This window comes from Miniopterus natalensis, chromosome 3, assembly GCF_054644295.1.
Source record: "Miniopterus natalensis isolate mMinNat1 chromosome 3, mMinNat1.hap1, whole genome shotgun sequence".
In the NCBI taxonomy this organism is placed as follows: Eukaryota; Metazoa; Chordata; class Mammalia; order Chiroptera; family Miniopteridae; genus Miniopterus; species Miniopterus natalensis.
This window is the reverse complement of record NC_142083.1, coordinates 96,946,288-96,960,800: the sequence shown is the minus strand read 5'-3', so window position 1 is coordinate 96,960,800 and position 14,513 is coordinate 96,946,288. Positions and strand designations below refer to the sequence as shown.

Below are 14,513 nucleotides of genomic sequence, written 5' to 3'. Positions count from 1 at the left end.
TCTAGGTGCTGCGTTCCATGAAGCCAGAATGAGGGCCCTGCACTTACCCCTATGTCATGCCTTGAACCCTTCCCCAGTCACCCAGCCTGGGGTGCAGCAGTAAATACACCAGATATTCTCAGCTGTTAAAGATCCTAGTCATAACCAGGGATGTAATATTCCTGCCACTTCCCAAATTTCCTGATACAGGCCCTTTCCTGTCTGAGCTCCCCGTTAGACAGAAAAAATAATCTTGACCTTTCTGATCTCTCTGGACCTACTAAATCCATGTAGTGATAAGCATAGAACTGATTTACCCTAGGACCTTCTAAGAGTTTAAGAACTTGGTCCATTTGCATATGTTGCCTACATACAAAATCAACCCTCTCCTAGTGCCCCTCCAAGCTTTGGCCCTCACTTCTGTGCCTACCATCAACTCTGAAACATCTGAAATAAAGCAAATGAAAATTGAAGGTGAACAGAAAATAGTGAAAAGGGCATTCCATAAGGGAGCAATGTGTGCAAGACACCGTGAAGTTTGCTTTAGGACCAGTTGCTTCCTCTGCCTGCAGCAAAAGAGACTGGGGAAGCAGAGGAACTCACCACTTTAGGGAGTTTTGGACTTGTTATGATAACGTGAGTTCCGGAATGTACAAGTGATAGGTGGAGCATAAATTAGAACTCCGCTTTCCTGGGTTCAAATTTCAACCTTGATTCCAAGCCGATTGTTAGCTGTGCAAACGTGAACAAGCTATGCAACTTCTCTAAGCCAGTTTCCTCCTCTTAAAAAAAAGGAATAAAATTTGAAGACAAAAGACAGCAACTGAGGGGTGTAAAGGGGACCATTCTGGAATCAGAGGCCATACTGACTGAGGCCTGGGCTTGGTGGATTTCTGCCACCAACTTCGGAGGTCCTCCATGCAGAGATTTCTCTGTGGCCATGGAAGATTTGGGCCGAGATTCCTTGATCCACTTAAGAAATACTTATGTATGCCTGCTGTGCCAGGCCTTGTTCTAAACACTGGGGCTGCAGGGGTGAACCCCAAGTTCCAGTCCTCGGGTCGTAATGGGGAAGGCCGACAACAGGTAAACAAAATCGCGCAACATAAAGTCACGGCGGAGGCCGGGCTAAGCTTCAGTTCCCCTGACCGAGACGCGATGCGACTGCCAGGGTCGCTCAGCCCTCAGAGCGGCAGCACCCTCGGTCCGCCCGCCATCAGTTCCGCCCGCACGAGGCGGACATCCGGTTCCCCGGGCTCCGCTCCGGAGGCGGGGCAAGGGTGCGGCGAGGGCGGGGAGGGTGTGTATGACGCCACTTCCGACGCGCGGCGGAACTGGCCTCCCTTTGCTTCCGCAGAGGGGCCGGAAGGAGAAGTGGCGGTGGCGGCGGCCCAAAGCGGAGGGAAAGAGGAAGGCTGGGAGCCCGAGAGCCGGAGCCGAAGTCGCAGCGGGGGTAATAGTCGGGGACCCTTCTACGCCACCGTCCCTAACGCGGGACCTTCGGGGTTCGACGGGACTTAGCAGGGGGCGGCCAGGGCGGTGGGACGAAGTGAGGGGAGGGTGTGTGTGTCGGGGGGTGGGCCAGCTTCAGGATCGATCCCCCCCCCCCCAATCCTGGCACCCCCTGCGGACATTCTTATGCGGGCTCGCCTTCGCCTCTCCCAGGAGACCCCTGTGCGGCGCGGAGGGGCCGGCGGCCCCGGCTCTGACCCGCGCCGGGGGGGTGGGCCATGGCGGAGATCAGCGACCTGGACCGGCAGATCGAGCAGCTGCGACGCTGCGAGCTCATCAAGGAGAGCGAAGTCAAAGCCCTGTGCGCCAAGGCCAGGTGAGCCCCCTGGCCCTGGGGAAAGGGTTCCGCTGCTCAGGGGTTCCGGCCTAGGGCAAACCCAGCCGAGAACTTTGGGCCTGGCTCATCCTGGAAACATTCCCAGAGAAGAGCGGAATGGGGCCACTTTCCTGGAGGAGAACCAGCCTTTTGGGGGAAGACAGACCTGGATAAAGATACTTAAAGTGTTAGATGATGTGTTTTCAGTGGAGTTCTAGAGTTACAGAAAGTACTTAAAGCGATCAGGGAAACAGCCTTATTGGTTGGGGGAACAGAGGCGGCTTTTGAAGGAACTGAACTTTGGGGGTAGACTTTGAAGAATACGATGATAAACGGAAATGTCAGCGAGAACAGAAGTTCAGGACAGAAAAGCTAATGACACTCTGGTTTATAAAATACTTTTAATTCTAACAACAACCCTTAAAGTTGGGTGGTATTGCCCCCGTTTTACAGATGAGGACTCTCATGTTCACAGTTAACCAGCAGCTAAGGGGTGGAGTCTGAAGCCAGTTCTCTGCGTCCTGTTCTTTTCAGGCCATAAAGCAAGGTGGAGTTGGATCACTCTTGTGTTGAGTGTGGGAGCCTAAGACATGGTAGCAAATAAGGTGGAGTAGGATTAAGCATGATATGAAAGGGGGCCCAGCTTGAGTTCTGTGGGAAGTAGGATAAGGTAGTGATTAAGATCCCAGGCTTTGGAATGTCATGGCTGTAGGCTGGAATCTGAGCTTTGCCACTTACTAGCTGTTGGTAAGATCTCTGAAACTCAGTTTTTCCATCTGTAAACTGGGAATACTACTACTTAATAAGATGGTTGTGAAGAGTCAGTAAGTTGGTAGTTGGGATGAACTTAGTGCTTTGGTACAATGTAAGTGCTCGACTTACATTGGATAATTTGGATAGCCATTGGGAGCAGGGCCAGTGAGGAAGGCATTTCAAGCAGGATGAGAGTAGGAGTGGAGGCCTGAGATATGTGGGCAACAGTGAGGGGACCAGTTACCTGCCTCCTCTGAGGTACTGTTTGACTTTGGCTTCTACCATGCTGGAGAGTTGTGGAAAAAAGCCAGCAGAATTACTCTACATTTATTGAACAGCAGGCCCACTATTAGCCTGACCTTGTACTGGCAAAGAGTTTATATCCATTTCCTCCCCACAGCAATCTTGTGAGGTTGGAATTGTTTGCTCCATTTTACATAACAGGAGGCCGGTGACGCCTAGAGGTGTAGTGACTTGACTGAGGTCACCTAGAGAGAAAGTGGTAGAGCTGGGTTCTGAACTTGTGGTTGTCAGGCTCTTTTCTTGGCTTTGCCCTGCTCCCCCAGACCTGTAGCCCCCAGACCTGGCCTGCATGGGTTTTTGGATCCAGGTCTTTTACTATACTCTATGCTCATGAACAGGCAAGGACCCTTTTTATTTTTATTTTCATTTTTTTAAATATATCTATATTGATTTCAGAGAGAGGAAGGGAGAGGGAGAAAGAGATATGGAAACATCAATGATGAGAGAGTTGTCATTGATCGGCTGCCTCCTGCAGGCCCCCAACTGGGGATCGAGCCCACACCCCAGCCATGTGCCCTGACCGGGAATGGAACCGTGATCTCCTGGATCCTAGGCTGATTCTCAACCGCTGAGCCAGTCCTGGCTGGGCAAGGCCCCTTTTTTAATGCTTGTCTGTGGCTTTTCTATGTTTTGCCTGCTTTTCTCTGTCTTGATGGCATTTTTAGGAACTTAAACCAGCTGCGTGGCACCATTCTTTTTCCCATAAGTCTTATCTGCCTCCGTAGGACCTGGGTCAATTTGGTGGTGATGATAGCTAAAGCTTGGATAGTTTGGTGGAGTTTCCAGAATAACGGAGAAGTTATGTATTCAGTCTCTGTTGTTCTTTCCATAGCCCTATGGAATATGCAGCGCAGGGGTGAGTATTTCACCGACGAGAAATCCGAGTCTCAGAGAAGATAAGGGCTTGCCTGCAGTCTCACATCTAGTTGGAGGGGAGGTTGGTTTTGGGATCCAGGTCTTTTACTATACTCCATGCTCATGGACAGCCAGGCAGAGACGTTGAGGCTGTGTGAGAGGCACCCGAGGTACAGAGGATTGAGGGGTGGGAAGGTCCTAACTGAAACGGACATGGAGCTAGGAGGTACTAGACTGAGGCCTGAGTTGGTCACTATCATTCCAGGCATGGTCTGAAGGAGGGCCAACTCTAGCACTTGACCATGGTCTCCTGGTGACCCACCAGGGACTCAGGCCAAGGCTGGTAATGTTAACAGCTTCGGCTTCCTCAAAGGGTATACAGGCTCAAACCCGGGGAATTTCAGAGGCCTGAAGTGTGTGAGCTGGACTTGCTTCTATAAAAAAGTCAGCATATTTGAAGAGCAGAGGGTTTTGAATCAGGTGGTCTTCAGTATGAATTTTGTCTCTGAACAGTATGACCCCGGTCAAGTCACTTTACCTTTCCAAGTCTTTGGAATCTTTATGAAACTCAAATGAGATTCTTTGTATCAGGACAGGCCCTGGCACTTTCGTAAGCACTTACTAAAGACAGTGTTAGTTGTGGAAGTAAAGGTGAGCAGGTGTGAGCCCTGAGAGGGTTGGTGATGTACTGCAAGTGACAGAGATGGGTTGGAGACTGGGCCTCACTTCCAGACCTGCTGGGGCCCTACTGGCACTGAGGTGAGGTTTTGACCTGGAGTCTGGAAGAGGCTGGCATAAGTTCTCAGGAAGCTGGGCTCCTGTGTTCCGTTTCAGACACTCTCCAGCTTGGTGACCTTGACCCTGCCCCTTTTTCCTCTAAGCCTTGGTTTCTTTACCTGTCAGATGAGGATGGAAAGCAGCGCCCCAGGTCAGTTGGAAAGGTTGATGAGCAGTTGATGTGGAAGGATGTTCAACACGAGGTGCATTGCAGGTGGGAGAGCCTGGTTGCTGCCTGGCCCCCCTCCCCACAGCCAGTGCCTTGTCCCTCCCATTCACGTAAGGCCAAAGTGCACCTCCCTGGGACTGTCTCTGTCATGCAGAACGCCCCAGGGACCTAATCTCCTAGGAGGAGACTGGCAGAATGAGGGTTGAGCAAGTGCCTGGGCCGTATCAGAGTGGCCTGATGAAAGTGCCTGGAGCCAGGCTGCCTTGATTCAAGTCCCACCTATAAGACTTTGACCATTTTCTTAGTCTGAGAAGTAGGAATCATCATAGTTCTTGCCTTTGAGAGTGATGGTTTGATTGCATGCATCATCCGTGCAAAACTCATACTAGAGTCCTGGCCCATGGTATGAACTGGAATGTTCACTGCTGCCGATACCAAGGATGAAATCTGGAAATCTGGTACTACTAAAATCGGGTGTCTGAACCTGACAGTGGTTTTGTGTCATGCTCACTCAAGTAGAAGTAGACTGCACTGCAAGGAGAGATAAAAGAACAAGTCCTCACTTCCTCTAAATCAATAATGAAAACGGCAGCAACAACGTATCACTTTGAAGATCACTTTGATGACTGGCCTGCCCAGGGCAAGCCCCTGAGTGTCTTTGGACAGCCTGGGAGAAGGCCCCTGTGATAGGCAGAGAAGGACTCTAAGGTCTCCGCCAAGGGCACAGTCTTGGAGCACTCCAGACTGAGTGAGCAGAGGAGGTCTGTTTTCTGGGAGTGCGGGGTGCATGAAAGGAAGTAGCGGAGGGTGGGGGTTGGGAGGTCAAAGCTGGGAAAGTCAGAGCCTACTTGGAAAGGCTTTGAAAGCTGGAATGAGAGTTTGGGCTTTGGCCTGTTGGCAGTGGGGGAACCACGGAAGGGTACTGAGCAGTGGGGGCTGTGGTCAGCCTTTCCTGGGGAAATTGCACACCTCACTTCTGTCCTGTAGAGGTTCAAGCACCGCCACATATCCTCCCCTCCCCCCACAAAAAAGATCAGGAATTGGGCTGGGCTGGCCTGGCTTGGTGACCCTGGTCTTCTGTCTCCAGAGAGATCTTGGTAGAGGAGAGCAACGTTCAGAGGGTGGACTCGCCAGTCACAGTGAGTACCTCTGTCCCTCCAGGGCCTATCTTGGTCTATTAGGTACATAGACATTCCCTGTAGTCTTGTGGGCTCCCTCATCCCTGGGAGCCCCATCTTCAAGGGTCCCTCGCCATAAGAAATAGAAGTTATGCGAAGGGTCTTTTGATTTGTTGGGGGATACTCTTGGCCAGGGCAGAAGGACTCTTTATTTTGGTAAGTGATCCTTTTCTACGTGTTTCTATATGTTCTGTGTTATCAATAACTTCATTCTGGGTACCTTGAGGGGAGTAGGGAAAGGAGGGGCCAGGTCCTCTAGGAACTGCAGGTCTAGCTGGAAAGACCTGGTTTTAGCTCTTGCCCTAAGAATAGTTGGCATTCAGTGTGGGATGGAGGTTGATTCCAGACCAGGCTAACTTGGGGTGGGAGAGTAGATTTTTGGCCCTGAGAAGTAGAGGCTTAGCCAAGAGTGATAATTTGAAGACAGCCCCTGGGAGCTGAGGCTTTCACACTGAGTTCCCATCCACCTTTTCACTTCCAGGTATGCGGTGACATTCACGGACAATTCTATGACCTCAAGGAGCTGTTCAGAGTAAGTGTGGGTAAACACTGGGGAAGGTGACCTGGAGGGTGATGGAAGGTCCCTTTAAAGGGAAGACTTTGAATTTGGTGAGTGGAGTGGGGGCAAGAGGCCTTTAGTCTGGTGGGCCCTCTGTGAAAGAAGGGCTTCAACTTGATTGGGTAGGCGACAGTTTAGGACCTTTTCCCTCCCCTCAGGTGGGTGGCGACGTCCCTGAGACCAACTACCTCTTCATGGGGGACTTTGTGGATCGTGGTTTCTACAGCGTTGAAACGTTCCTCCTGCTGCTGGCACTTAAGGTAGGAACTGCTGTCTTCTGGAGCCCAAACCAGGGCCACTTCAGGCCTGACCTGTCTGCATCCCTCCTGCCCTCCTCTCCTGCTCCATCCACTCCCAACTCTGAGCTGTGCTGCTGGTGATAACAGATTCTGCTTGGCAAGGGTGGTCACAGAAGCTTTCCTTGACTTGGGGGCACCTGATTGGGCCCCTGGAGGATGAGGTCAGAGGGGTGGCATTGTAGGGGAAAGAATAGAGACTCATTGTGTTCAGAAAGTGACAAGGAGTTGAGTTCAACTGGATACAGCACACTGGTTGGGGAGAGGTTATAAGGGGCCAGATGACAAAGCGCCTTGAATGTTTTGCTAAGGACTTGGACTCTATCTGGTAGGTAAAAGAGGAGCCATTAGGTTCATAGTTGATGGGGGAAAGGGGATCAGCTTTGTATTCTCTGGAGGAGGGACTGGGAGCCTGTGAGGTGGGTGCAACACCATTTGGGCAAGATATGACGTGAATGTGGGCCAGGGCAGTGGTGGTGAGGATGGAGTGGGGCTGGCAGATGTGAGATCTAGGAGGGAGAGAGAGAGCCTAGACCCCAGCCCTAGCTTGGTGGTTACTTCCAGGTTCGCTATCCTGACCGAATCACCCTGATCCGGGGCAACCACGAGAGCCGCCAGATCACCCAGGTTTATGGCTTCTATGATGAGTGCCTGCGTAAATATGGCTCGGTGACTGTGTGGCGCTACTGCACTGAGATCTTTGACTACCTCAGCCTGTCAGCCATCATCGATGGCAAGGTAGGCTGGCCACAGGGCTCCATGGGGATGGGAGAAATGGAAGAGGTGGTGGACCTTAGCCTCCCTTCCCTCTTGCCTTGCTCTCCCCTGTAGATCTTCTGTGTGCACGGGGGCCTCTCCCCCTCCATCCAGACCCTTGACCAGATCCGGACGATTGACCGAAAGCAAGAGGTGCCTCACGATGGGCCCATGTGTGACCTGCTCTGGTCTGACCCTGAAGGTGAGGGCAGGTGGGGGAGGCACAGCCAGACTTTACCCTTAGTTTGATGAGAAACTAAGGGAGTCCTTGGGTTAAAGCAAGTACCTTGAAGGGACAGTCAGACCAAGTATGTTTGGGGACGAGTAGAGTGGGCTAGTCTTTACTGGGTCTGTGCTTGATCTGCAGACTGACTGGCACCCTCAGCAGCAGTGGGGGTAGCTGGTGCTCTGAGCTCTGACGAAATTAGGGCCTGTGTATCAGAGGCTTATTTAGGACAAAATCATTGGCTCCCTGAATGCAAAGGGGCTTCTGCAGAGGTCAGATGCCTGGAATGATAGGCCCCTGAGGACCCCTCATTTTGTGGGGTTCCTGAGCTAGTATGGAGCAGAGCTGAGGTTGAAATCCAAGTTTCCCAGGTACATGTCCAGGGCTCCTGTTATAATACATACAGCCTCCGCTCTCACTGCGATGCCTGACTGACCTGTTACTCACCCAGACTAGCTGCAACAGCCCTTGTTCACACCTGCTGTGCTGGTGTGGTCTTAGGAGCACCTCCTTTCACTTGTCTGTGTACCTATTTGGACAGTAAGTTGCATGCTTGCTCAGATTATGAGGTGGCTCCAACTGTCAGCAGGTCTTTCTTCATTAAAGCTTATCTGCTCCCACATTTGCTGTCCTGTCCCCCAAGCCCCCCAGAACACAATCAGGCCTTGTCCTCTTGCCCCACGGGCCTGATTAGGGGAGGGGGACAGGATATTCTCTTTTGAAGGGCAGTGGGCAATCAGATGCCTTGAGGACACCTCTCCCCATCTTTGCCTTCATTTGCCTCAGACACAACAGGCTGGGGTGTGAGCCCCCGTGGGGCTGGCTACCTATTTGGCAGTGACGTGGTGGCTCAGTTCAATGCAGCCAATGACATTGACATGATCTGCCGTGCCCACCAACTGGTGATGGAAGGTTACAAGTGGCACTTCAATGAGACTGTGCTCACTGTGTGGTCAGCACCCAACTACTGCTACCGGTGAGCTGCCTGGGTCGGGGTCAAGATAGGGGTGGGGATCTAGGCTGACACACTCTAACTGCCACCCTCCGACTTTCAGCTGTGGGAATGTGGCCGCCATCTTGGAGCTGGATGAGCATCTCCAGAAAGATTTTATCATCTTTGAGGCTGCTCCCCAAGAGACAAGGGGCATCCCCTCCAAAAAGCCCGTGGCCGACTACTTCCTGTGACCCCTTCGGCCCCTGCCTCTACTCCAGCCCCTCTGGCCCTTGGACCACTGTGACTCTACCCTCTTCTCCAGATGGAAGCTGGGCATGGGGGGGCTGTCCCCGGCTCTGCTCTCCCCTCAAAGAGGGCACTTGGAGGGTGAGGACTTTCTCTGGAGAGGCTTGGGGCCTCAGCTCCTTGCTCCTCTCCTTTCTCCCCACCTGAACTATGAAGTTTCCAATAATTTTTGTTTTTCTTTTCCTTTTTTTTGGTTTGTTTTTAGATAAAAATTTTGAGAAAAAGAAAAAATTCTAATAGAAGAAATATGGTCTTTGGATTTGTGTCAGACTTGATTGGGGATGAGTAGTGATGCTGGCCTGGGACCTGGGATGGACCCCACCAGGAAGGTGAGGCTCAGGCCAGTTCACTTGCCCAGAGCCTCCTGGTCCCCATCCACTGACAGTGACTGCTCCTGAGGGCTTCCTGAGTGCTAAGTGAAGGGCCAGGTTCTCGGAGATGGCCCTGTTTAATTCTCAGAACAGTGAGTGTCAGGACATTGATCCCCCCATTTTCTTGAAGAGTAACCAGGCCCAGAGCAAGTGGATTTACACGCACAAGATCAAGCAGCTGGAAATGGCAAGTCTAGGTCAGGGGCCAGGGTCTCCCCACAAAACCTTTGCTCACCCAGTCCCTCCCAGTGCCAAACACCATTAGCCCAATGTTTCCAGAGCACCGATATCTTTTGAGTTTTATTAACAAAAGTACTCTGGTTCTGAGAACAGACTGGTGTGGCTCGCACTGGAGCAAGGCGATATGACTAGCTAAGCACAAGGGTGAAGCCCAGGATTTGGTAGTGCTGGTCCAAGGCCCCATTTGGTCCGGCAGAGCCTCCCTCTATTCACACTGAGGTGAGAGCCTGGAAGGGGAAGCTGGCCCCAGCTGGACTCCCAGCAGCTTAGCCAGAGCTTTGAAGCCAGAGGGGGGTGGGAATGAAGTCAAAGTGTGAAGTGGGGTGGAGGAGAGGCCCAAGGCAGCCATTTGGTGTGGGGGATGGGGTCAGTGGAAGTGAGGGGGCTACAGCCTGGGGGAAGGGAACTGGAAATTTGTGATGGAAGACGGAGGGAGGGAGGCAGAGGGCGCCTAGCAGTGGCTCAGTACATTGGTTTGGAGCCCACATCCAGGTAGGCCCCAGGCCCAGGGTAGGGTAAGGGCAAGGGGCCCCCTTGGAGGAAATGTGAGGCAAAGGGTGCTGGGTGTGCACTTGCTGGGTATCCTGAGCCTCCTGGCCCAGACTGCAGCTCTAGGAATGCAGCTGAGTAGGGGGCTGGGTGCCCAGAATCTGGAGCCTGAGGGAAGCTGGGGTTCCTGAAGTGGAAAAAGGTGTGAGAATGGAAGAGGGACCTCCAGACTGGAATAGCCCAGTGTTGTGCCCTTGTCCCACTCACCTGGTTGGAAGGTGACTGGGGGCCCCATGGAAAGCAGCAGGGTGCAGAAGGTAGGCCTCGGCACTGGAGCCACCACATGGAGGAGCTGGGGCAGGGGCAGCTTCCCTGGACGCTGGGGCGTGCTCTGAATCTGACTCACGAGCATCCCCACCCAGTGTGGAATCGCAGGGACCACCTGGTGGATCTGGGGAGGCAGAAGAAACAGGTTGGGCTAAGGATGGTCAGCGTCTCAGGCCTGGTCTCATTATCATTGATACCACTCACCTCCACTCCCATAGGCCTCTGTGGCTACTGGCTCTGGGCCCCGCAGTTTTCTCTTAACACGGGCATCTCGCTCCCTGGGAAATACGAGTTACAGTAGCATTTACTAGGTGCCAGATATTCACCCTACCAGGTGTCATTACTGTACCCATTTTTCAGATGAAGGAACTGAAGGCCAGAGAATTAAATGACTAGGAAGTAGCAAAGCTGGGACTTACTCCCCACTTAGAATTTTCCAGGGGTTTCCTATTGCATTTGGGATCAATGGAAACTTCCCCACGCTACAGGCTCATCCCACCCTGCCTGCTCTGGCCCTTCACTAGTTGCCTTTCAGCCTTTTCTGTTCCTCATTTACCTGTGTAACTCCTCCTGGTCTCTGTTCAGGGACAACTTGCTCAAGGAAGTCCTTTGACTTCTCACAGCACAACATGCCCTCCCGATAACATTTGTCAATAGTTACACTGTTAATATTTGTTAAGGTAACCTTTTGATTGTCTCCCTCTCCTGCGTGGAAGACAAGGGCCAGCTCACAGAGCTGTACTCAGAAAAGCCAAACTCCTAACCAAACCTTTACTGTTCAGCATCTGTTTCCCTGTCACCTCACTCCACTGCAGGCACAGCCCCATGTCAGGAACACGCTGGTGCTTACCTCCATGCGCTGTTCCCAAATGCCCACGTGGTTCCCTCCCACATTCCTGTCAAGTCTTTGTCTCTTCTCAGTGAGGCCTTTTCAAGCCTCTTGCCTAATAAATACCTCACTCCAGTTCTGTCTTCCTTGCTTTATTTTATCTTTAGAACTTATCCCTAACATCTATTTCTCATGTTTGTCTGTGCCCACCAGAGTATTAACTCGGGATGGGGCTTTTGTCTGTCCTGTTTACTGATGCCTCTCCAGTGCCTAGAATTGTGCCTGGCACATAGGAGCTAAATAAGTACTTGTCAAGTCAATGAATAAATGTTTTTACTTACCATTAAATGTTTATTAATTGCCCACTACGTGCCACAGTGGGCGATTAACAAACATTTGCTGAATGAGTGAGTGAGTGAAAGGTGCCCACCTCTTACAGTTTCTGCCGTTCTCCCGGAAACCCTTAGCAAAGGGGTTGGCTGCAATCTTCAGCTGTGTGATCTGGGGGCACACATTCAGAATCAAAGCTCCTGCAGCCTAGGCAGGGTACCACCCCCCACGCCCCTCAAGCAGGGTCACTCACACGCGGGTTCTGGTAGGCTGTCACGGAGATGAACATGGTCTCAGGGAAGCGGAAGGAGGCAACGCCCCCCCAGTGTTGGCTGCAAAGCTGCGTGGCCCGCACTAGGTGTACGCGGGGCTGATACTTGTGCATGGAGTGCAAGATCAGCTGGGAGGGAAGAAACAGGAGTGACCCCTTGCCCTGAGCTCTAACCCCAACCCCCAGCCTGGGTCCCAGCCTGGGCCTCACGTGGCCATGGGGGTCCAGTGTGCTGTTGGTGAGCTTGACACGATGGAAAGACACAGGCTGCCGCATCCAGTGCGCACCAGTCGCGGGAGAGTCAGGGTGAATGTAGACACGGTCAGGCAGGCGAGGCTCTGCCTTGCCACTGGGCTCCCAGCGCCGGCCCTGCCAACGGTAGCGAGCCCCGTCCACTGGCACCACATCCAGGAGGAACAGGTAGCGGGCCTCGGGGTCCAGGCCAGTGACTGATACTCGGCAAGCAGGGAACATGCGCCTGGATGGGGGAGAGGACGGGAGAGGCCTGGAGCCACCAAACAGCCAGAGGCAAGCACAGCACTGGCAAGGGTGCAGAGCCACCCGCTCACAGTTTTGTCAGAACCTTAGAGCTGGAGTTAGAGCTGAGGGTAGGGTCTGGAAGCTTGTTTCATCTCATTTTATAGATAGGAAACATGAGAGACAGGTTAGGTGATCTGACCAGGGTCACACAGCAGGTTGGAGCAGAGCTCGTGCTCCTGACCCCTGGCCCTTCAAACTCCATTGCAGAAGCAGAGGTGATACACTTTTCTGGAAATCTTGGCAGGAGCCTCCTCGCGCTCTACCTTGATCTCACCAGATCTCCAGCACCAGAATCTGCTGCTGCTGGAAAATCTTGCTTCAGACTAAAACAAACAAAAAACCCCACCCTCACCCTGGCTGGTGTGACTCAGTAGTTGGAGCATTGGCCCACACACTGAAGGGTTGCCGGTTTGATTCCTGGTCAAGGGCATGTACCTGGGTTGCAAGCTCGAACCCCAGTCCCAGTTAGGGTGCACGCAGAAGGCAACCAGTCCATGTGTCTCTCTCACATTGCTTGTTTCTCTCTCCCTCTGCCTTCCACTCTCTCTAAAAATCAATGGAAAAAAATGTCCTCAGGTGAGGATTAACCAACAACAATAAAAAAAGCCGTGCTTTCAGTGGGGCAGAAGACACCATGCTAGGGCTTGAGCTCGAGCTCCTGGCCTAGAAAGACCACCACAAGACCACCCACTGGCCATATCCCTGCCTCTGGGGTGACCCTGGATCTAGTCACATCCTGACAAACCCTAACACCCTGATCCTAACCAGACTTCCCTGATGTTGGTCACTGACTCTATAGTCAGACCCTAGTCTGGCCCTTGATCCTATAGTCTGAACCCCTACTCCAGCCACAGACTGACCCCTTGGTTTAGGCCACATACTAAGCTATAATCCAGCCAAACTTTCTGACCATGGCCCAGGCTGACCTATGACTGTTGCCATAGGTTGGTTCCTAAGCCAGCCACGACTCAACAGACCCTTGCCACAACATGACCCCTGATCCAGTCACTGAGTAACCCCTGACCCAGGCCACGATCACATTCTGAACTCAGGCAGAGCTCTGGCCCCCCTAGAAACCTTCAAACCTAGCCCCATCACCAGGAACTCTGCCTTTCCCAAGAGACCCCCACCAGGAACATACTGGGTCCTGTGACCCTGGCCCAGCCCCCTCACCTCCCAGCTTTGGTGATGATCATCTCTGTTCCCACAGAATTGAACTCTTTCCACAGCTCCTGGTTCTCCAGGCTCAGGCTGACTCCAGGGAGTGAATGAAGGGCCTCTGGGGCTGGAGGAGACGGCTCAGTGCCCAGGGCTGGGGGCAGAGGGGGCAGAGGTGGAGCAGCCAGGGTTCGAGGAGCAGCCTCAATCCCAGAGAGGAAGCAATCCAATTTGGGAGTGTCCAAATCTGGAGATGGGGGGAGAATGAGGAGCCAGCCCAGGGCCACAGCAACCCCCAATCCCTACATAGGAGCTCGTCCCAAAGCTCACCAGGGTAGCGGTAGCCCTCTCCCAGGGCAGGCGGGAAGCTGGAATCGGTCACTGGCTGGGGGGGCCCAAGGCGGTAGCCAGTCCCCAGGGAGGGGTACAACTCTCTTGGATGATACATGGAGTAGTCCTGTCTGGCCTCAGGTCTCGCTGCCTAGAGTCCCCTGGTGCTGAGAGATGCCCCCTTTATAGCTCACAGCTCAGCCCCTTCCAGACCCAGGATCACAGCCCCTCCCTCTTTGGGGCCCTGGAGTTGGGCTAGGGTGGAGACCCCTGGGGCCTGGAAGGGGTACAAGAGGGGGCCGGATACCTGGGTACCCTCCCCTTCTCCCCTCCCCGCCAGGCTTCATTAGCCTCGACCCCCTGCCCCCTCATTACATAATTAACTCCTCGGCCTGATTGATCCCCGGGGCTTGGACAGGGATGCAGTTTGGCGCTTCCGGCCAGCTGGTCCCCGTTCCCATGGGGGGAGCCCCAGCTAGGGATAAGCTACTGAGGGGGTGGGGCCTGGACCCTGGGATGGAGCCTGGAGTCTTGGGGCAGACCTTGGCACCTCAGACTTTCCTGGCAGGTGACCAGCCCCCCCCCCCCCGTCTCCCCCCAATTCACTTGGAGGACGGGGCTTGGAAGGATGAAGCATGAATGGAGGGAAAGAGCAGGACTGGAGGGCCACAGCCGGAGCACACTGTTACGCAGGGCACTGGAGTCCGCA

At 53.2% G+C, this 14,513-nt stretch overlaps 2 protein-coding genes across 2 annotated transcripts; one reads left to right on the top strand and one right to left on the bottom strand.

Annotated features, from left to right (window-relative positions):
• Nucleotides 1-1,694: 1,694 nt before the first annotated feature.
• On the top strand, nucleotides 1,695-9,178 carry PPP4C (protein phosphatase 4 catalytic subunit). The gene is made up of 8 exons (XM_016218573.2): nucleotides 1,695-1,807; nucleotides 5,752-5,803; nucleotides 6,324-6,374; nucleotides 6,560-6,661; nucleotides 7,262-7,435; nucleotides 7,529-7,655; nucleotides 8,466-8,655; nucleotides 8,735-9,178. The coding sequence occupies exons 1-8, from the start codon at nucleotides 1,710-1,712 to the stop codon at nucleotides 8,862-8,864; spliced, it is 924 nt and encodes a 307-aa protein (XP_016074059.1). The 5' UTR covers nucleotides 1,695-1,709; the 3' UTR covers nucleotides 8,865-9,178.
• Nucleotides 9,179-9,543: 365 nt separating this feature from the next.
• On the bottom strand, nucleotides 9,544-14,298 carry TBX6 (T-box transcription factor 6). The gene is made up of 8 exons (XM_016218575.2): nucleotides 13,805-14,298; nucleotides 13,490-13,721; nucleotides 11,987-12,254; nucleotides 11,759-11,905; nucleotides 11,606-11,676; nucleotides 10,551-10,624; nucleotides 10,287-10,470; nucleotides 9,544-10,206 (listed from the first exon to the last, which is right to left on the bottom strand). The coding sequence occupies exons 1-8, from the start codon at nucleotides 13,920-13,922 to the stop codon at nucleotides 9,993-9,995; spliced, it is 1,308 nt and encodes a 435-aa protein (XP_016074061.2). The 5' UTR covers nucleotides 13,923-14,298; the 3' UTR covers nucleotides 9,544-9,992.
• Between the last annotated feature and the right edge of the window lie 215 nt (nucleotides 14,299-14,513).